This window comes from Coregonus lavaretus (genome assembly GCF_964263955.1).
Source record: "Coregonus lavaretus genome assembly, chromosome: 6".
Lineage (NCBI taxonomy): Eukaryota > Metazoa > Chordata > Actinopteri > Salmoniformes > Salmonidae > Coregonus > Coregonus lavaretus.
In genome coordinates, this window is record NC_139993.1 from 22548312 (window position 1) to 22571662 (window position 23351).

Sequence of the window (23351 nt, forward strand, 5' to 3'; positions counted from 1 at the left end):
AAGACACCTGTCCACAACCTCAAAAAGTCACACTCCAAACTCCACTATGGTCAAGACCAAAGAGCTGTCAAAGGACACCAGAAACTAAATTGTAGACCTGCACCAGGCTGGGAAGACTGAATCTGCAATAGGTAAGCAGCTTGGTTTGAAGAAATCAACTGTGGGAGCAATTATTAGGAAATGGAAGACATACAAGACCACTGATAATCTCCCTCGATCTGGGGCTCCACGCAAGATCTCACCCCGTGGGGTCAAAATGATCACAAGAACGGTGAGCAAAAATCCCAGAACCACACGGGGGGACCTAGTGAATGACCTGCAGAGAGCTGGGACCAAAGTAACAAAGCCTACCATCAGTAACACACTACTCCGCCAGGGACTCAAATCCTGCATTGCCAGACGTGTCCCCCTGCTTAAGCCAGTACATGTCCAGGCCCGTCTGAAGTTTGGGAGAATGTCATATGGTCAGATGAAACCAAAATATAACTTTTTGGTAAAAACTCAACTCATCGTGTTTGGAGGACAAAGAATGCTGAGTTGCATCCAAAGAACACCATACCTACTGTGAAGCATGGGGGTGGAATCTTCATGCTTTGGGGCTGTTTTTCTGCAAAGGGACCAGGACGACTGATCCGTGTAAAGGAAAGAATGAATGGGGCCATGTATCGTGAGATTTTGAGTGAAAACCTCCTTCCATCAGCAAGGGCATTGAAGATGAAACGTGGCTGGGTCTTTTAGCATGACAATGATCCCAAACACACCTCCCGGGCAACGAAGGAGTGGCTTCGTAAGAAGCATTTCAAGGTCCTGGAGTGGCCTAGCCAGTCTCCAGATCTCAACCCCATAGAAAATCTTTGGAGGGAGTTGAAAGTCCGTGTTGCCCAGCGACAGCCCCAAAACATCACTGCTCTAGAGGAGATCTGCATGGAGGAATGGGCCAAAATACCAGCACCAGTGTGTGAAAACCTTGTGAAGACTTACGGAAAACGTTTGACCTGTGTCATTGCCAACAAGGGGTATATAACAAAGTATTGAGAAACTTTTGTTATTGACCAAATACTTATTTTCCACCATAATTTGCAAATAAATTCATAAAAAATCCTACAATGTGATTTTCTGGATTTTTTTTTCTCATTTTGTCTGTCATAGTTGACATGTACCTATGATGAAAATTACAGGCCTCTCTCATCTTTTTAAGTGGGAGAACTTGCACAATTGGTGGCTGACTAAATACTTTTTTTCCCCACTGTACAGTATATATATATTTTTTGTGTGTCACTTAGCCAGGCTCTTCTTCTAGGTGCCACTGTCTGCGGACCCTCTGTGCTCCCCTTACCTCTCTCTCTGATCAGTGCTGCGTCAGTGTGTGATACCCTCTGTACTGTGTCTGCGGCCCCTGTGCTCTCCCCTCTAAGCCTCTCTCGGCCCCTTTCTCAGATCACCGCCACTGTGACAGACACTGCTGTGACAGAGACCATTAAAACTACTCCCAAGGCAGCTGTTGGTCCAGCCCCCTTCTAATCACTTAATGTATTTCAATACCTACTCCCTACTAGAGATATTAGAGGCCTGAGTGCCTGACGGTGTGTCCGCCCTGACCCAGTATTGTGGGGGGGGGTCCCGCCTGGTTCACTCTCCCACTGAGCCCAGCCTAGCCAGTCTGCTGCCTGCTCTACTCCACCACAGGCCGGGCATAAGAGATACCTAATTAAGCATAAATAATTAACAGGGGGGCACCCGAGAGAGAGAGGCAGAGAGACATTCTTCCCCCTTGGCATGCATGGTTCAGATCATACATGGTCCGCCGTGCACCATGGAGACAGTCTCATTCATTAGCCTGAATGAAGCCGTGATCCTCGGAATCTTGGGATCATTCGGGATTCTGCTGGGGTTTTCATATGATGTTTTGGGATCATTAGGAAATGTAACATTCTTGTCATGTTTGTACTCCGGTTAGATTTTCAGTGTTAACACTTTTCAGTGTTTTGAATTAGTGTAATTCTTTGTGTTAACACTTTTTAGTGTTTTGAATGAATGTCATTTTCAGTGCTAACACTTTCCAGTGTTTTAAATGAGGGTAAATCATTTTCAGTGTAAACACTTTTCAGTGTTTTGAATGAGTGTAGGCCTAAATAATGTTGATTTTGACCTCACTCTGCTAATTTGGACTGACGGTATGCTTGGAGAAATGACTAATAGCCTTGTTGTCTGGTACGTATCAGTATTACATAGGTTCATAATAGTTACTGTTTCAGGTCAATGAGTAACTAGCGTTTACAACTTGTCAAGCTGAGTGACAAGGCTGTATTTCCCTGCTCTGAGACATCCGAGTTCTCGAGTGCAAAGGTCAACACAAAGTTTAGTAGTCATTGATGAAATCTATGTCCTTGAACCAAGTTCTTTTTTTAGTTTTTTTTCCTTTTATGCATGAACTGTAAGATGAAAGGGGAGATCTGTGTTAAATGGCCATTGTTGATATCTCTATGATTCATCAATGCTAATAGTTTGGTGTGGGTTCTTGTCAAGAACACATGGGAGTCATGAATGACATTTGCTCAGAGGTTTCAAACTCCTGGCCCATGAGCTGCCTCTTTGTGGCCCGCGGGCCGGAAGTTTCAGAACACTGGCTTAAATAGACTGCAATACATTTTTATTTAATTAGTTTATCAATATTGCTAATATATTTTTCTCTCCTTCCCCCTGCAACTCCCGCCAGGATAATGTGTTCCTAGTCAGCTTACCTGCTAAAATAAATGGAAATACATGTAGATGTTATCATGTCACTAACGTCCTCTTCTTCTGTCCTTCCTCTCCTGTCTGTCTGTCTCCGTCAGCTGTGAGGGCGGACCGCATGCGCGGCGGCCGCAACAAGTTCGGCCCCATGTACAAGCGCGACCGGGCGCTCAAGCAGCAGAAAAAGGCACTGATCCGCGCCAACGGCCTGAAGATCGAGGCCATGACCCAGGTGATGCAGGCGGTGCCGACCGACCTCACCATCTCCTCGGCTATCCAGAACATCCACCAGGCAGCTTCCAAGGGACTGCCGCTCAGCCACCACGGTCACCCGCACCACGCCGCCCTGCCCCACACAGACTACGACCGCAGCCCCTTCGTCACGTCGCCCATCAGCATGGCCATGCCCCCCCATGCCGGTTCCCTCCAGGGCTACCAGGCGGCCTACGGCCACTTCCAGAGCACCCGCACCATCAAGTCCGAGTACCCGGACCCGTACACCAGCTCGCCCGAGTCCATCATGGGCTACAACCCGTATATGGACGCGTACCAGACGGGCTCGCCGCCCAACTTCCCGCACCTCATCGTGGAGCTGCTGAAGTGTGAGCCTGACGAGCCCCAGGTGCAGGCCAAGATCCTGACCTATCTGCAGCAGGAGCAGGCCAGCCGGGGGAAGCACGAGAAACTCAACACGTTCGGCCTTATGTGTAAGATGGCCGACCAGACGCTGTTCTCCATTGTGGAGTGGGCCCGGAGCAGCATCTTCTTCCGCGAGCTCAAGGTACGTGGGGTCACTACACACAGACACCATGTTGAATTTTACACACACTCACACTGTATACTGTATGTCTGTTTTAATTGATCATGTGCATCATTCAGAAGGTTTAACGTGCATATAGACAAACACTAGTCAAACACATAAACAGTACATCTGTATTGTATATACAGTACATTGGTTTTCTATATTTTCACAATGTTTCACATAAATCATTTTTAGTGGTTGCTAAACTACTGATGATGTGAATGAAATTAGATATGTTGGTTAGCTAACTACAATATACAACAAGTCATGCATATTACACATATCAAACTCGGTCATATACATGTATTATATCTTGACATTTTTTCTGATGAATAGACAATATAATCGTTATACCTACCCTCTTTCTGTGGCCTTGCATAATGCTCCTGCATTTTGTCCAAGCGTTCAATGTTACAACCCAATGTTGTTATCCAAAATTGACAGTTTAACACACACACACACACACACACACCCCTGTGAACTCACTCCTCGTCAAACCCACCCTAATATTTATCTTCACCCGCCTTTAATCTTTCCCTTTTATGTGTCCGCTCGAAACTAATGCAATGTGTACGAAGCTGAGAGGGAGGGCTACGGTGTAGCTTTAGCCGTCTATCTCTCATCCTGATCAAAATTCAGTAGCCAGCCCTATTTACACGCTGTGACACATTTCGGGTATGGGTTAGGAAAACTTTGACTGGCCGCCTTCAGGCTCTTTTCATTCAAAGCAGCGGGATGCCCTGCTCTTGGATTTGATTTGGATTTTGGATTTAATGTGCCCTTTTTCCCTGTATCATCTTTGAGATCTAAGTAGGCAGGGACTGTATGAAAATATTGAAATACAAATAAAATATGATCATAGGCCCACAATGCATGCATCACAGCGGCAGAGGTCAATGGAAAATACTTGAAAAATGCAGTCCATATGTCCCTATTATTATTAATGATAATGAATTAATGAATTATGATATTGATATTCTCATCCTATCAACCCATTTAGTAGTAATGCATGCTTAATTGAAGTATTACAATTTCATTGATATGTTATCGAACTCTGTTCCGAAAGCTCCGCTTTCAGTGAGGATACTGCAGTAGACAGTTTTCCTGGCCAGTTTGGAGCCAAAGTAAAGTTTGGTTGACATACTTTGTAGTGATTTGTCAACCAATCACTAACAGCTGCCCACCAAAACAACCCTAGATGGCCAACGATGAGTCTTCCTGTAAAAACCTGATTATTCCTCATTTTTTTGTCCCTGAGAGGAACGGGGAATGTTTCCAGCGTGGTTTCGTTTGCTCCGAGGTTTATTTGTTCAGTAGAGAAGGTTAATATGCGGAGAGCAACATGAAAAGGCTCTGATGAGTCTGTGTGGATCACCTGTTTTTCTTTAATTCGCTTTCTCTGCCCCCTCTCTTATCTCACTCTTTTGTCTGTTTACTCCGTAGCCAAAGGCATGACTGCATATTAATGTACTAGGGCCCCCATTGCAGTCGTCTGAATTTTTAGGGGAGGGAAATAGAAATGAAATATTCAACACAATCCAATTCTGTATTCGGGGCAAGAGCTCTCAAAAACACGTTGACATTTATTACGCAGCCAATCCCTATTGACATTGTCTATATCTGAATTAGCATCAAATAAAAATGTTTTATTGTACAGTACTTCACTGAATACATGGAATGGAGAGTCGGGTGTGGTTGTACATGTTCTTTTGTCCATTTAAGCCACTGAATGATCATTGTGCAGTGAGTGGAGCAGCATACCTCTCCAAACTCTCCATTCGAATTCAATTACCTATATCCACTTGTAGATGTCGCCCCTCGTTCACTTCAGAATGAAATATCATTATGTCCAAGCTAATGTCTGTCCATATTACTCATAGACTTAATTGGAACAGAGCCTCGGGTGTTAAAATTGTGGAGAACGACCCCCGGTAAATGTGGGGGCTAATTCCTGTACCCATATTCCTGTATCCGCCACCCCTTCTGGAGTGGGACGGGGGCACGTGGTAACAGGCGGGGCCACGGAGTGTGGGGGGGCGGGGGGTGCATTTTTTACACTACCTCATCTAGCTACTCTAGTTTAGACTAAAGCAGCTTGCCTAGCAGGGCTGAAGAATTATGTGCTAGCAGGCAGGCACTGACAGCTTTCACTGTACTCTAGACCCCACCCTCCTCTTGTTTCTAATTAGTAGATACTTGTTCAGCTATTGTTGAGCATAAAGCTTAGTGGTGGTGATTGGAGAATAGCCCTGTGTAGGCCCTGCATTGTTTCCACAAGCGCTGGCAAATTGGAGCTCTGCTAAGCTAAGGCAGCTACTGAGACAGTAGGCAGAGAGGCTTTGTGGGATGTTGCCCCCCTGCATTTTGGCCTTTTCAACACACTGACCCACACATGCTACTGTAGGAAGATAGATGTCTAAATTTACTTGTACTGTGTTTTCATACTTTTTCAATTATTTAAAATTGTGTTTTCAGACAAATTTTCTGGTGATTTGACTCAATCTGTGTTCATCAGTGTCAGAATCATAAAATGTGTGTATGCGTGTGTCCATGTGCATTTCTGCAATTCACCATATCTCAGTGAGACATTCAAATACTACTACTGGTGAACTCTGTAGACCGCTACATCTAATATATAAATAATTTCAAAATGAGGACGAGAGCGGGCGATAAACACAGGAAATACACATGGAATAAAAGCTGGTCTGAGACCCCGGCTCCGAGGGCACTATAAATACCCTTCCCTCTACAGGCCCCTATCATTAGCTTGGTAAGAATAAAATAATTTCTCTGGTAATGGAGCCAAGTGGTGAGAAGCTTCTGCCAAAAGTGTTTAAAGATTTAGTTTCCATAAGTTGGACCTGGTTACAGGAGTCATAAATATTTAGCCTTTAGATATCACTGAATAGAGGAGCCCATTGTGTTGTTCTGCAACTGAGCAGCCGGAGAAGAAAGACACTTGGCCAAGAATCGTTTCACAATTCTCACACCTTTGGATTAGATCTTTAACTGTACTTTTATGTATCTTTTTTGGTTCCAGCCCTACCTACCTCAGTCTTAACTCGTTTCACATTCAGACTTTTTGAAGCCAGGTGTCCTGGTTTGGTTATTACTGTAGTAAATGGTAATATGAGCGGGGAAAGCATGGAGTTTTGGGAAGAGTGGCTTTTTACATGTGAATGTCATTTTGGTAGCAAGTGTGTGTGTGTTTTAGCAGTAGCGTCCCTCCCTATTATTGCTGGGCTCGCTCTGGGCACAGAGGGAAACAGATGTGTGGCTCACTGTGGCTAGCTGTCACTGAGGAGGTGGCACAGCAGGGTTAGCGTGTGTCTGTGACACTCCTCCCATAGCCTGGCAAGCCTTTATGCCAGGCACCATTTAATAAACACCCAATCACACCAACCTGTGGCATGTAATGGTAATAAATTACTAATTGACAAACGCAGTCCCTCCCGCTTAAGAGCTGGTTCCAACCAATCATTAGCCAGACTATTAGTGTGTCTATTCTCAGGGCCAAACTGCCATTGGGTTCACAGGAACGATCAGACTTACTCATGCTGCGTGTGTGTGCATGTGTGCATGCGTGCGTCTGTGTGTGTTTACTATATGTGTGGCTTTGTAAATGTGTTTCTGTGTACATGTCAGTTTGTCTGTGTCTGTGCGTGCATGCATGTGTGTATGTCAGTTTGTCTGTATGTGCATGAGTGTGTGAAAATGTATGCACTCACTAACTGTAAGTCGCTCTGGATAAGAGCGTCTGCTAAATGACTAAAATGTAAATGTAAATTGTGTGTGTCTGCCATTTGCCGCTCTGCCCATGAGCTGAGGAATGATTCATACCGGGGTCCATGGAGAGAACCACCTCGGCTCCTGGGCCTTTCCTCCATTGTTCCAGGGAGAGGATGCGTGAGCCACGCTTTTCCTCTAGCTCCCACCAACACAATGGGACCGAATTAAGTCTCCAATTGTGGTTATTGATTCATATGTTTCTATTATGTTTCTATTATTCCTCCCAGCTTCTAGTCGTGTTTTTATCCCCTGATACTTATACCCCCACTATTATTACGCTATTATTCCACCACAGAATAATTGTGTTGTGACAAGACAACTTACTTGTTTATACTACAGTTAAAATGAACCCGACACACGCACATGCACGCACACACAAACACGCACTGTAACATAACAAATAGATTTAGTCCATCGACCTGATAAAACTCAACTGGGCAAAGCCTATGACGCTTTGACATGTGGCGCCAATATTTATTTTAGTCCTTTCACATTTGTTCTGGGACAGCTTGGGCTTCAGGGTTCCTCTCCTCCGAGGTAATGACGATGACAATACCAGACCTGCCGTTAAGTGAGGGGGGACTGTATTAGGGCCTTGTTTCTGGGCCCATACCCAGCTGTGCTGCCCTGGTCCTTATTGGATTAGCAGCTGGAGAGGAGAGGAGAGGAGAGGAGAGGAGAGGAGAGGAGAGGAGAGGAGAGGAGAGGAGAGGAGAGGAGAGGAGAGGAGAGGAGAGGAGAGGAGAGGAGAGGAGAGGAGAGGAGAGGAGAGGAGAGGAGAGGAGAGGAGAGGAGCCTCAGTCTGCCTCTTGACTTTACGACTTGTTTTTGACTTAAATGCTCCATTCAATCAAACAAGTATTGCAGTGTTAATACAGTATTATGTAGACATATTATTTTATGTGGTTGAATTAAATTGTTGAATGGTTTTGTTTTGGGTACTGGAGACTTAAAGATCGCTCCAATTAATTTAGTCAACTGGGCACAGTTTTGATTTACATTTGGTTGATTTGTCAACTAAAGTCAATTCAACATGATATCAACAAAACATGTCACCATTTCATTGGATTTAGATTAAAAGTTGAGTGAAAAAAAGAAAAAATTCCCTTACGTTGATGACTTTTTGCAAATCCAATCAGTTTTCTACATTGATTCAATGTTATCACATAGATGTATTTATTTTATGACGTGGAAACAACATTGATTCAACCAGTTTTTGCCCAGTGGGTAAAGATGTATACACATAAAATGTAAGCAACAGCAATATTTACTCTAAGCTATGAATGGTCTACCACTACCCTGTCACTATGTGAAAGAAGAGAGATAGAATCGCCAAAAACATTTATCCAATTGAAAAATATATATCAGCAATGGAATTATTTACAGTGCTTACTCTGTGTACTGCCGTTCATACGTCCCTCTATAGTCTACAGGGCATAGATGTGTGTGTGTGTGTGTGTGTGTGTGTGCAGTGTGTTTGTGAACATACATTTTTTATAGCGTGTACGTCAGTCAATCTCGCAGGACGACAGTCAGAATCCCGGGGGTTTTATAACGTACCTGAATATTCTCAATTTATAGATTTACCTGAGTGTATAATGTACTGATCTGATGCTTTCCCACAAAGCTGCATAATTTCACCAGCCATAAATATTACATGAATTTACTTTTGTGAAATTGCAGCCTTTTTCTACAACCTCTCCCCAATCGACCCCTCCTCTCTCCTCTCTCCCCTCACACTGCAACCTCTCGGAGCAGTCCAATTTCAAGGTGCAGGCGGGACACACACACACCCTGATTGTGTTTTTTTACACCCCATAACCGGGGGAAATTAATAAGGCGTTTTAGGTGTGATCTGTGAACTCGAGGGGTGAAAGGCAGGATGGAGGTGAAGGGGGGTCGGATTTATATCTACAACCCCTCACCCACATCCCCGCCATCCCACTGCCATCCCCAAGCCATACGTCCCACCCCCCACTCTCCCTCTCGTTGCGCTCTTGTCACTGAGGTCAGCTCTGACAAACTGCGTGCGCGCCACTGGCGTCCCAGCTGGCAGAGATTTGTAACTGTGTCCCTGGTCCATTGCATTTGAATTATTCCACAGGCTAGCCCCCCGTCTCTCTTTCTCTTTCTCTCTCTCTCTCCCTCTCTCTCTCTCTCTATCGCTTTACATTAGTGCCCCAGAGAGAGGGAAAGAGAGAATGAGTGAAAGGGAGAAAAAGAGAGAGAGAGTCAAAAAGAGGGAGAGCGAGAGAGTGATGGAGAAGAAAAAAGGAGGGAGGAGGGGGAAGATGAACAAGGGCCGGGGAGAGGCACACCAAGGGCAGGGGTGCATGGTGAAGGACAAGGGGGGAAACAGGTGGAAGGTTAATGGGCCTGGACCGGATCCACCAGACGCTCAGGCTTGATATATGGGCCCTGGGCCTGGTGCAGGCATAGGTTTTCAAAGATATATTATTTCATTTGAGGAGCAGCATTCTCGGTCCCTGCATTTGTCCACTGATAGATGATATCCCCCCGCCGTGCCCCGCCAGGCAGCCACAATTGGAGATGGCGTGTGAGTTTTTGTAAGGGCCTGCTCCTGTACATATTTTTTTTGCTCTCTCTCTCTCTCTCTCTCTCTCTCTCTCTCTCTCTCTCTCTCTCTCTCTCTCTCTCTCTCTCTCTCTCTCTCTCTCTCTCTCTCTCTCTCTCTCTCTCTCTCTCTCTCTCTCTCTCTCTCGCTCGCTCGCTCTCTTTCTCTCTCTCTCTCTCTCTCTCTCTCTCTCTCACTTCCCACTCTCTCTCTCACTAAACTTCACTCTTGCTCACTCACTCTAGTTCCCCCCCCCCTCTCTGTCCACCCTCCCCACCCTCTCTCTTGTCTCTGTCCCAGGCTGAAGTCTGCTGGCAGCCTGTTTTTTTAAGCTGCTATTTTAGTGGTAACAATATCTGTTTGATCAGGGCAGGATGGAGCGCGAGGAGGGTCACAAAGGCCTATTTTCAGTCATAAATGATTGAACAACGGGCAAAAAAATACTCTCTCTTCCATAAATACTGAAAAAGCACCGTATTTTAGCTTTCCGATAATTCCAATATATGCCGAAATTGTTCTTTTTCTATATAGTGTCAGCGCTTAAAGAAAAAAATGCTCCGGATAAAATTATGGATTTTAGACAGAGAGCGTATAGACATCTGCCAAGCAAGGTTCTCAAAATGGAACCATTTAAAGTCTTGAGCTACTACAAGAATCCAGGATATACACACAATTACATCGACATTTGACAGATCACTCACGCCGTTTATTTACTGCTGAACCATGTCTGTGTTTTTTCATGCCTAGTCGCTTTAGAGTCGCTTTAGCCCCATTTGACCATTGACAACCACTATGGACCGCTCTTTCCCCCTGTCTGTCCTGTTTGACCATTACTTCCCAATGTCGGTCCTCCCTCGGTCCCTGGACACCAATAGCCCCGGCCCAGAAGACAAGTCTGGACAAGTCCAGAACGTAGCATCCTAGAGCCCCGGTAGTCCTCTGAGACTCTCCCCGGGACCGGAAGGAAGCGGAGGCACTTGTTAAAAGGAAAGATTTAGGGCCGGCAATCCCCACAGACGGGTGGAGAACGAGACATCGGGGAGAGCTTCGAGGATTCGCTGAGTCTGCTCATCCACTTGTTGCTTTGATGGTGGATAAAAGGCTGTCATGAACTACAAGTTCCTGGAGGAGAGGCTGATAGACTCATCCGCCTCAGACTCTTCTCTTCCGCGCTTGCCGTTTTCCCCCCTCCTCCTTCCTTTCGTTCTCTTCCTCTTCGACTGGCAAAGGAATATGCAAAGGAAGAAGTGGAAAAAAGAATCATCCCCCCACACACACAATTTCAGAAGTGAAACATTGCAGAATTCGCTGATACTCATCTGCCCCGAATCTTCTGCGGTCTCGCTGTTCCCCCCCTCCTCCTTTTCCTCCTCCTCTTCCTCCTTGTACTCTTCAACTGCTTCTTTAGGAAAGGAACAAAAATATAATGTTCCCCCCACTCGCAATTTTTCCAAAGTTTAACATTGCGGATTGGAATTCGCATTTGTGAGCACTTTGGCTTCTCTGTTAGTGTAAGTGAAGAGAGCAGGTCCATGTTAAGTCTTATTTATGGATGATCAGGGTAAGAGCCTTTTTAATGGCAGGTCAGGGTGCTGGTTAAGGTGTGGAGTCTGCGGACGCTCTGCAATGCTGTTAGCGCAGGGGCCCACACTCTGCTCCTGTGCAGTTTCACGACGCCGCCCACGACTAGACGTGCAAAATCAGCGGGCAAGCGAGTGGTGGTGAAATGGGAAAACATAGTGGATACTGGGAGTTGATTTAGCCGGCTAGCCTGCTAACAAATCAACTCAACGGCTCTGACGCTAACGCTAACTCGGCCGGCGTCTCCATCTACAACACCCCTAGATTTTACTTCTCCACCTTTCACTCAGCCGTGACTATTGTTATGAGCCGACATTAAAAACAATAGCGCATACGGAGGGAACACACTTTCCAGAGTGTCATCCATCAAAAGACTTGGCAAGAACATATTGCTCAGTGTTCACAAGAGCTGAGAGAAAACAAGTGGCTTCCAGTAAAGCATTGTTATCTGCAGGTCAACTGGTAATGTGTTGTCACAGGCAATACATATACACACCAAGCGCTAGTATTTACTCCCTGAACACTCAAGAGTTTCCTTTAGGTCAAAGGGGCTAAGGTGTGGCTCTGGCATCATGTTGCCCTGCCCCTGCCATCTCCAAACTAAACTCACTACACAAAGCCATGTGGTCACTTCAAGGGATTTATAGACTTTATAATAACGTTCATGAAAAAGCCCTTATAATTGCTTAAATACATGTTTATAAAATGCTTATGAATAAATTCAATACTCATTTTCAATTGTATTTACACTATTTATAAATAATGTATGAATGCTTAGTCATGAAAGTTATTATGAAGTGTTACTGACGTTTCTATCCCTCACATAGGCCTTGTTTTCCATACACTTGTTTTCCATCTAAAGATACATCTCATGTATCTCAATATGTCCGACATGCGTAACTACAACAGGGCCTTGTCTCTCTCCTACAATCATGATTCAGGCTTTATAAAAGGAAGATTGCAGGTCTCACTCTCCATTGTTAGCCCTTAAGTATCTGCTTGTAATCTGGGGTGCTGGCTGGAGGTTGGCTGGCTGGCTGAGGTCTGCCGCCCTCGTCACACAACCTGTCAACAGTTGTCCTCGACGTCTATTTTTGCTGCTTATTTATGGTTGGCTATTCTGGACACAGTGGACAGAGGGGTCTCGCTGAGAGAGAGAAATAGAGAAAGAGAGAGAAAGAGAGAGAGGGAGAGAGAGAGACCAAAGACAATAGATAAGCAATGGGATGAAAGGATACAGAGAGCGTGCAGGCTTACAACGGGGGGTGGGGTCGGGGGGAACTTATATTTAACCAACGTAGGGGTGATTAGATTTGTACTCTGATGAATGACATGTGGGTTCTGGAGACTTGAGCATTAGTTACGACGGGCGAGAAATTCACGAGGCTCACCATGCACCCTTAAAATCTCTTTAGCATCACGGACCGCTATAGTAGGACAAAACCACCTGTTCGTTATAATGTTTCTTTCTTTCTTTTTCTTTCTTTCTCTCTCTCTATTTCTCTCTCTATTTCTCTCTCTATTTCTCTCTCTCTCTGTCTCTCTCTCTCTCTCTCCTTAACTCAGCACCTGGCATGGCGCAGAACTAAATTATTCCATACATATTAAATAAATATATAGTCTAATAATAGTTATTATGACTGCGTTCTTTTCGGATTGCGCACTTAAAGGGGGATAAAAGGGCACTTTTCATGATCACTGAAACAATGAAAAATAAAAAACAAATATTCAGAATGTACTCAAGTCCCAGCACTTTTTAACTGCCTCAGAACCTGCCCTTCTAGGGGTGTCGACAGGGGCATTAAATTGAGAGAGGTTGATAGATAGACAGATTGTTTCAGTGGTACACACACGCGCACGCAGGTACACACACACACACACACACACACCACACAGACACACACAGACAGACAGAAGAACTGTAGCGGCCTTCAGTCTCTCAATAGAGTTATGTAAGGGTGATACACACAAACAAACACACTCTCCCTGATACATTCATCACAATGGTCTGTTGATAAAGAAGGCTTTTCACTATCCACAAGAGATACAACCTTTCACAGCCTAGTCATTCAATTTCATCTCACTAATTGTTTGTGTTTAGATCACACATCCATAGATCAATTCGTTTAATTCAGATGTTAATTTCATATCAAAGCCCCAATCAAAGTGGGTTTCTGAGTGGCCCCAGCTGTGAGGTGCCAGAGTCAGACAGTCTGTTAGTACTAATGGGAATGTATGTCTCCTCTTCAGACTGAGAGAAGCATCTGTCTGTGCATTTTAAAACACTCTTGTCTACTCAACGAGGCTGGGGAAGTGTATCTCCTCTGGACTGCATTATAAAGGAGACTAGTCTATACCCATGTACCTGCGTGTGTGTGTGTCATTTCCCACACAAACACTCATATACATACACACACACACACACACACACACACACACACACACACACACACACAATATCGACAGCCCTCCTTACCATAAAGTAGCCTATAGCCATAAATCGTAGAATCAAGTCAAACAAGGAATGGAATGAAAATCAAATGAGCCACAGATCACTCAGGGATCGGCTGCTCAGGCTTAATGCAGAGTATTGCCTGCTAGATTGAGCACTGTGGAACAGATCAATACTACCCAGCCCCTTAGTCTTACAGAGCACAAACTCATTTCACATTTGGAAGTCATTATTTTCTCACTGTATTTCAGTTTGGAGGGAGTTTGGTTGGGGGGTGGCGGGGATGAAATCGGAGTGTGTTTGTGGGGGGGATTAAGGGGTGTGTGTGTGTGTGTGTGTGTGTGTCTCAGAGAGGGTTACTTTTGGACGCTCCTGCTCCCCTGGCTTCATGTATATTAGGAGTTAATTTGAGTAATTGATTACGCCTCTCTGTTTTTGATAATTAGTTGATAGCTTCTTAGCTTTAAGCCCTCAAGATCCCATGCAGCAAACTCCGAGGCAATTTTATTTAATGTATTATGAACGTATCAACAACAGTGCTCATAGTGGTCTACACCATGCACTTAGCTGACTATTTTAACTCCAGAAATGAAGCAGCTGTACCAACTGTGTTTCTTTCTCATTACCTCATTTTTGTGTGGATGTTGCCTTGTGTTTGCCTGGTCCCAGATCTGTTTGTGCTGTATAGCCGTGGCATACCACTGTGGCATGCCACCAGATCTGGGACCAGGCTACAAACAGTTTGCCTTCTCTAAAATGCATTCCTGCTCAATGCTGAACATTTGATTCTACGTTATCATATCCTGACATGATATCCCAGCAATCAAAGATGTCTAGAATATTTTATTTGGTAGTGCTTTACAATAACTCCACGTAATAAAGCATTTATAATGGATTAGTAAATCGTTTATTTATTATTTAATAATCATTACTCCAATCATAAGATGTTTAATATAGGTCCTTATAAACCATTTACTAATCATTAGCCCTTTGACGCGTACAATCACATATTTGTGATAATTGTTGAGTGGTCCCTGCAGCATACCATCGCAAAATATGTGATTGGAACAGTAGCAACCAGAACATATGATGCAACAAACGTGTCTAAACGGCATTGTTGTCTGAAAAGCATCTAAAAAATGTTTTTTACTGATGGGAAATAAAGGTATTCACAACTTTTTTCCTCAGTTTCACCTTTTATTGTAAAAGATAAATGAGAATTTCAGCATCCAAGCATCACACGGAACACACCCACAGCCAAACTCAGCTGAATTCTTTATGATGTCAGCCATGTTTGTTTATGTTTGACAAGCGAAAGCTCCCTAATCCCAGAATGCCAATCACTATAAGACGCAAATAAACAAAGTCAAAGTCAAAGATGGCTGCGCCCATTGCCCGAAAAATATGAAGTTTGGCCACTTTTTAACAGTGTATACAAGAACCGGAGCACATGACTTGACAAGTCGTTTACAGTTTTTGAAAAATCACATGGCAAATAAAATTTCATCACCTCATAGATCTTCACCCCAAATACAAGCATATTGCCTAGCCTAATCGTAGTGTGAAAGCTGAACAGGGTTGCCAGATTTGGTTGAAACCTTTTTAGGGGGGTTTGTGGGATGGTTCATTTAATATGTGGTGGATTTCAAGTCCATGGCGGGTAGAAATGGGGAAGGTATCATGGGGGGATATGATGCAGGAAATATTACTATGATGGGGGATTTATCAATAAATGGGGGGCAAACACAGTAGAAGTTTATAAACTAAATAAAAATTAAACACTGGAAGGGGGTTCTGAGCTGGCAACCATGAGTAACGATAGTTACAATCTAAATCAGTCGATTGAACCATTCCTTCACCTTGTTTTGTCATCTTTGGTCTGACAGACATTTAAGTGACCAGAATACATTGTATGATGTCAACAAACATAGCGGCACACATTATTGGCATTTAGCTTAGCATTTACTCATCATAATCAGTACAACCTTCCAAAAGGTATTTTACACACATCATATCAATCTATACAAGAATCGGAATTCATTATTTGTCACCAGTACTTGAAAATGTGAATAAAACACTAAATACATTATGCTCCATACATACATACATTTTAATCTATTTTAGGGCTATCCAGTTGACGCCAGTGTACCCCACTGGTTTAATTTAAGAAGTATGGTGAACCTCAAACTAGTCAACAATAAATACACCATATAAATATGTCTATTGAAATTCATGACTAGCATCTCTCTGGTCAGTTCCTCTCTTGCCTTATTGATTTTTCATATCTTTCATATGCTTATTCATTGGGGAAAAAGGAATACATAAGTTGGGATACCTGATTTGGTCTGCGAATCCCTGTCTGAAATCTGAGAGGAAGGGTTCGTTACTTTCTTTAGTGACCTTGAAAACAACAAGACACTCTCCCAACCATACACACCAAAGAGATAGTTTGTATTTACCTCTTCTCTGTGTCAGCCAACTGTCCTTGTAGTTCGCTCTTTTAACTGTTTGTATGTAGCTAGTACGGACAACTAGTACGGACAACTGCTGTCCGTCATGTATCCAATTAATTCAGTGTCTGTTTTGGATGTGTGGAATCTTTGACTGAGCCCCATTAAAGATACACTATGCAAGTTTAGTTGCTAATTGTTTACGTAGAATTTGGGCTTGAATGTTGGCAGTATGATTCATATACATATGTATAATATACTATTATGATTTCTTAATTCATTAAACCACACAAACCCTTAGTTTTGGGCCTTAGTTTTATGCTTTTGCCTATTGGTGTGGGGAGGTGCGTCCCTTTCTGATAAAAGTTCTGTTTTCCCTCTTTAATGCTAGAATCCTTAGTTGCTACACCCACTTTTGGACTTATACATTAATAATATACAGTGAGGGAAAAAAGTATTTGATCCCCTGCTGATTTTGTACGTTTGCCCACTGACAAAGACATGATCAGTCTATAATTTTAATGGTAGGTTTATTTGAACAGTGAGAGACAGAATAACAACAAATAAATCCAGAAAAAACGCATGTCAGAAATGTTATCAATTGATTTGCATTTTGATGAGGGAAATAAGTATTTGACCCCTCTGCAAAACCTGATTTAGTACTTTGTGGCAAAACCCTTGTTGGCAATCACAGAGGTCAGACGTTTCTTGTAGTTGGCCACCAGGTTTGCACACATCTCAGGACGGATTTTGTCCCACTCCTCTTTGCAGATCTACTCCAAGTCATTAAGGTTTCGAGCCTGACGTTTGGCAACTCGAACCTTCAGCTCCCTCCACAGATTTTCTATGGGATTAAGGTCTGGAGATTGGCTAGGCCACTCCAGGACCTTAATGTGCTTCTTCTTGAGCCACTTCTTTGATGCCTTGGCCGTGTGTTTTGGGTCATTGTCATGCCGGAATACCCATCCACAACCCATTTTCAATGCCCTGGCTGAGGGAAGGAGGTTCTCACCCAAGATTTGACGGTACATGGCGCCGTCCATCATCCCTTTGATGTGGTGAAGTTGTCCTGTCCCCTTAACAGAAAAACACCCCCAAAGCATAATGTTTCCACCTCCATGTTTGAGGATGGGGATGGTGTTCTTGGGGTCATAGGCAGCATTCCTCCTCCTCCAAACACGGCGAGTTGAGTTGATGCCAAAGAGCTCGATTTTGGTCTTATCTGACCACAACACTTTCACCCAGTTCTCCTCTGAATCATTCAGATGTTCATTGGCAAACTTCAGACGGGCCTGTATATGTGCTTTCTTGAGCAGGGGGACCTTGCGGGCGCTGCAGGATTTCAGTCCTTCACGGCGTAGTGTGTTACCAATTGTTTTCTTGGTGACTATGGTCCCAGCTGCCTTGAGATCATTGACAAGATCCTCCCGTGTAGTTCTGGGCTGATTCCTCACCGTTCTCATGATCATTGCAACTCCACGAGGTGAGATCTTGCATGGAGCTCCAGGCCGAGGGAGATTGACAGTTAATTTTGTGTTTCTTCCATTTGCGAATAATCGCACCAACTGTTGTCACCTTCTCACCAAGCTGCTTGGCGATGGTCTTGTAGCCCATTCCAGCCTTGTGTAGGTCTACAATCTTGTCCCTGACATCCTTGGAGAGCTCTTTGTCCTTGGCCATGGTGGAGAGTTTGGAATCTGATTGATTGATTGCTTCTGTGGACAGGTGTCTTTGATACAGGTAACAAGCTGAGATTAGGAGCACTCCCTTTAAGAGTGTGCTCCTAATCTCAGCTCGTTGCCTGTATAAAAGACACCTGGGAGCCAGAAATCTTTCTGATTGAGAGGGGGTCAAATACTTATTTCCCTCATTAAAATGCAAATCAATTTATAACATTTTTGACATGCGTTTTTCTGGATTTTTTTGTTGTGATTCTGTCTCTCACTGTTCAAATAAACCTACCATTAAAATTATAGACTGATCATTTCTTTGTCAGTGGGCAAATGTACTAAATCAGCAGGGGATCAAATACTTTTTTCCCTCACTTCCCCCATTGATTCTTGAAGAATACAACTTACAAATGCCTCTTGAACTTAGTTCAACTGTCGTACCCCATCAGAACTCAAAATATATAGTATGTAAACAATGTCCGCTAACATGGCTAACAATAGCAAAAAATGGCTAACAATAGCTAAAAATGGCAGATATCCCTCCATCAGAGATGCATCTATAATTTCTCCAGCAGATCCGTATCAGTGCTGAGGCGTGATGAGGTGAGGTCCGCACAGGAAGGACCTTATTAGAGCAGGATTAGCGGCACTTCTTTTTCTTTGCCATTGGGCATAGGATAGGAGGGGAGGAAGGGGTTGGGGTGGGAGGCTAATCGAACACAGTGTGTTCTATAGTTCAGGGGTCAGCTTCCTGAGTCTGTTAATGTGGTCACCATGGGAACTTATCAATCTCCATGCCTCAGCAGTATCGATCACAATCCGACGCTCTGTGAGACACACACACATACGCTCCCCCCCCCTTTCCCCGGCCACTCAGAAAGGCAGACGGTCTGCTTTACCCCAAGTAGCCAGTCAGAAGCCTCAGCCACTGCTTCTTTATTCCGTTATCTTAATAATGTATAGGCCTATACATTTATATATATATATATATATATATATATATTTATATATGCATATATTTACACTTAACTTGTTGCCTTGTAAAAAGTCAACTTCAATGTGAAAGTTCTGCGGTTTTCCATGGTACAGAGAAAATGTGTGAAGGCTAGAACAGATAAAACAACATAGTCTGAGGGGGGCTGAGTTATCATTTCTCTGGCCCATTGTGTAGGCTTAGTTTGGACATTGGTATTTCTATTGCTGTTTAGAGACATAATATCTGTATAGGGTTTCTGTGTGGTCAGGTGATAGGCCTGCATACATTGGCTAAGTTACCTGATATAAAATCTAGATCTAAGTGACTTCTAAACAGGTGCAAGAGGGAGGAAAAAGTGCAAGCATGTGTGTTCTACCTACCATACGCCCCCCTCTATTCCACACTGTATTTCTGTAGACTGACCGGTCTGGCACCAAGACTAGAATGGACAGACAGACAAACAGACAGAGAATTGGAAGCAATTGCCAATGACCGAGAATCAATGCTTCAGATACAAACAGACTGTACGGAACAGAACAAATCCTCCATCCTGTGCAATATTACAACCACATCCACTGTATAAAGGGTGGCAGGTAGCCTATCAGTTAGAGCATTGGGCCAGTAACTGAAAGGTTGTTGGTTCGAATACCCAAGCCGACAAGGTGAAAAATCTGTCGATCTGCCCATGAGCATGTCAACTTCGTCAGATCCAGCACCACATCAACAAATGTGAAAATTGTGCATTTCTATGTTTTATAGTAAAAAAGATTGATGAAGATGAGTGTTTTGTAGTATAAAAATGAAGATACGCGTTTCCAATGACATCATCAACCAATTAGTAGACAATTAGTAGGCAATGCCTACTCATAATTGGTTAAAATCACATGATGCACACCGATGATGTCATTGGTATGTATCTTCCTCAATCTTTTTTTCCACAAAACATAGAAATGCGCCATTTTCAGGTTGATGTTGGGGTGGTGCTGGAGATGATGAATATGTCCCTTTAACCCTAATTTGCTCCAGGGGTGCTGTACTACTATGGATGTACCTGTAAAACAACGCATTTCACTCCACCCATCTTGTGTATGTGAAAATAAAAACATATACACTACATGACCAAAGGTATGTGGACACTTGCTCATTGAACATCTCATTCCAAAATCATGGGCATTAATATGGAGTTGGTCCCCCTTTTGCTGCCATAACAGCCTCCACTCTTCTGTGAAGGCTTTTCACTAGATGTTGTAACATTGCTGTGGGGACTTGCTTCCATTCAGCCACAAGAACATTAGTGAGGTCGGGCACTGATGTTGGGCGATTAGGCCTGGCTCGCAGTCGGCGTTCCAATTCATCCCAAAGGTGTTCGATGGGGTTGAAGTCAGGGCTCTGTGGTGGCTTCTTCCACATCGATCTCGACAAACCATTTCTGTATGGACCTCGCTTTGTGCACGGGGGCATTGTCATGCTGAAACAGGAAAGGGCCATCCCCAAACTGTTGCCACAAAGTTGGAAGCACAGAGTCGTCTAGAATGTCATTGAATGCTGTAGGTGTTAAGATTTCCCTTGACTGGAACTAAGGGGCCTAGCCCGAACCATGAAAAACAGCCCCAGACCATTATTCCTTCTCCACCAAACTTGGTGAAGCGTGATTCATCATTCCAGAGAATGCGTTTCCACTGCTCCAGAGTCCAAAGGCGGCGAGATTTACACCCCTCCAGCCGACGCTTGGCATTGCGCATGGTGATCATAGACTTGTGTGCGGCTGCTCGGCCATGGAAACCCATTTCATGAAGCTCTCTTGTGCTGACGTTGCTTCCAGAGGCAGTTTGGAACTCAGTATTGAGTGTTGCAATCGAGGACAGACGATTTTTACGCGCTATGCTCTTCAGCACTCAGTGGTCCCATTCTGTAAACTTGTGTGGCCTACCACTTCGCGGCTGAGCCATTGTTGCTCCTAGACATTTCCACTTCACAATAACAGCACTTACAGTTGACCGGAGCAGCTCTAGCAGGGCAGAAATTTGACAAACTGACTTGTTGGAAAGGTGGCATCCTATGACAGTGCCACGTTGAAAGTCACTGAGCTCTTCAGTAAGGCCATTCAAGCCAATGTTTGTGTATGGAGATTGCATGGCTGCGTGCTCGATTTTATACACCTGTCAACAAATCTACTAATTTGAAGGGCTGTCCACATACTTTTGTATATATAGTGTATGTACTGTATATATAAATTCCCTTTCTAGCTGAAAACCAATTCAGTGACATCGCACCCACTTCATATATGCAGCCCACATATGGCCCAAGGATTTTCCCAGCATGCTTATCACCACTAGCCACAGCAGGGGAGAGACCGAGGCCCAAACGGAGGCTGTGCCATGATAAACAGACTGGGATATTTCCACAGGATCAGGGATAGGATAAATAGGCCCTGTCTCTCGGGAGAGACTAGCTGGCTGGCTCCCCCTAGGTCACATACTTAGCACATCCCAGGGATTTACTCACTCACTTAGGCTATTTTGCCCGTCCATTATTACCATAGAAATATTACTACTAGAAAGGACATTCCCTATCAAGTCAATGTTCTGCCATTACATTTCTATGATTATTACACCTCTCTATTTTGTGTGTTGTTTTTTTAAATGTTGTTTTAAAGCATTAGTGGTCGTGTGCAATATGAGGTGACATATTACTTACAGATTTTTCTTGTAAATATCAACCACTATCGATTATATTATATTTGGGCATGGCTTTCTCCATGGTTATGAAAAATGCTTTACAAAGAAAACCCTAATCTAAACAACTACAGTCGTGGTCAAAAGTTTTGAGAATGACACAAGTATTGGTCTCCACAAAGTTAGCTGCTTCAGTGTTATGAGATATTTTTCAGATGTCAGATGTTACTATGGTATACTGAAGTAGAATTACAAGCATTCCATAAGTGTCAAAGGCTTTTATTGACAATTACATTAAGTTTATGCAAAGAGTCAATATTTGCAGTGTTGACCCTTCTTTTTCAAGACCTCAGCAATCCGCCCTGGCATGCTGTCAATTAATTTCTTGGCCTGACTGATGGCAGCCCATTCTTGCAAAATCAATGCTTGGAGTTTGTCAGAATTTGTGGGTTTTTGTTTGTCCATCCACCTCTTGAGGATCGACCACAAGTTCTCAATGGGATTAAGGTCTGGGGAGTTTCCTGGCCATGGACCCAAAATGTTGATGTTTTGTTCCCCGAGCCACTTAGTTATCACTTTTGCCTTATGGCAAGGTGCTCCATCATGCTGGAAAAGGCATTGTTCGTCACCAAACTGTTCTTGGATGGTTGGGAGAAGTTGCTCTCGGAGGATGTGTTGGTACCATTCTTTATTCATGGCTGTGTTCTTAGGCAAAAATGTGAGTGAGCCCATTCCCTTGGCTGAGAAGCAACCACACACAAGAACGGTCTCAGGATGCTTTACTGTTGGCATGACACAGGACTGATGGTAGCGCTCACCTTGTCTTCTCCGGACAAGGTGTTTTCCGGATGCCCCAAACAATCGGAACGGGGATTCATCAGAGAAAATGACTCATCCCTGTACCTTTTGCAGAATATCAGTCGGTCCCTGATGTTTTTCCTGGAGAGAAGTGGCTTCTTTGCTGCCTTTCTTGACACCAAGGCCATCCTCCAAAAGTCTTCGCCTCACTGTGCGTGCAGATGCACTCACACTTGCCTGCTGCCATTCCTGAGCAAGCTCTGCACTGGTGGTGCCCCGATCCCGCAGCTGAATCAACTTTAGGAGACAGTCCTGGCGCTTGCTGGACTTTCTTGGGCGCCCTGACGCCTTCTTCACAACAATTGAACCTCTCTCCTTGAAGTTCTTGATGATCCAATAAATGGTTGATTTAGGTGCAATCTTACTAGAAGCAATATCCTTGCCTGTGAAGCCCTTTTTGTGCAAAGCAATGATGACGGCACGTGTTTCCTTGCAGGTAACCATGGTTAACAGAGGAAGAACAATGATTTCAAGCACCACCCTCCTTTTAAAGCTTCCAGTCTGTTATTCTAACTCAATCAGCATGACAGAGTAATCTCCAGCCTTGTCCTCGTCAACACTCTCACCTGTGTTAACGAGAGCATCACTGACATGATGGCAGCTGGTCCTTTTGTGGCAGGGCTGAAATGCAGTGGAAATGTTTTTTGGGGATTAAGTTCATTTTCATGGCAAAGAGGGACTTTGCAATTAATTGCAATTCATCTGATCACTCTTCATGACATTCTGGAGTATATGCAAATTGCCATCATCAAAACTGAGGCAGCAGACTTTGTGAAATTAGTATTTGTGA

The 23351-nt window shown here is 43.8% G+C and overlaps 1 protein-coding gene across 3 annotated transcripts in view; it reads left to right on the top strand.

Annotated features, from left to right (window-relative positions):
• LOC311131125 (nuclear receptor subfamily 5 group A member 2) overlaps positions 1 to 23351 on the top strand; it is a 101679-nt gene that overhangs the window by 16309 nt on the left and 62019 nt on the right. For all 3 annotated transcript variants that reach the window (XM_084163943.1, XM_084163944.1, XM_084163942.1), the window contains one exon: positions 2835 to 3514. In XM_084163943.1, the coding sequence (XP_084020069.1) occupies positions 2835 to 3514 (680 nt within the window). The remainder of the gene's footprint in view (positions 1 to 2834; positions 3515 to 23351) is intronic.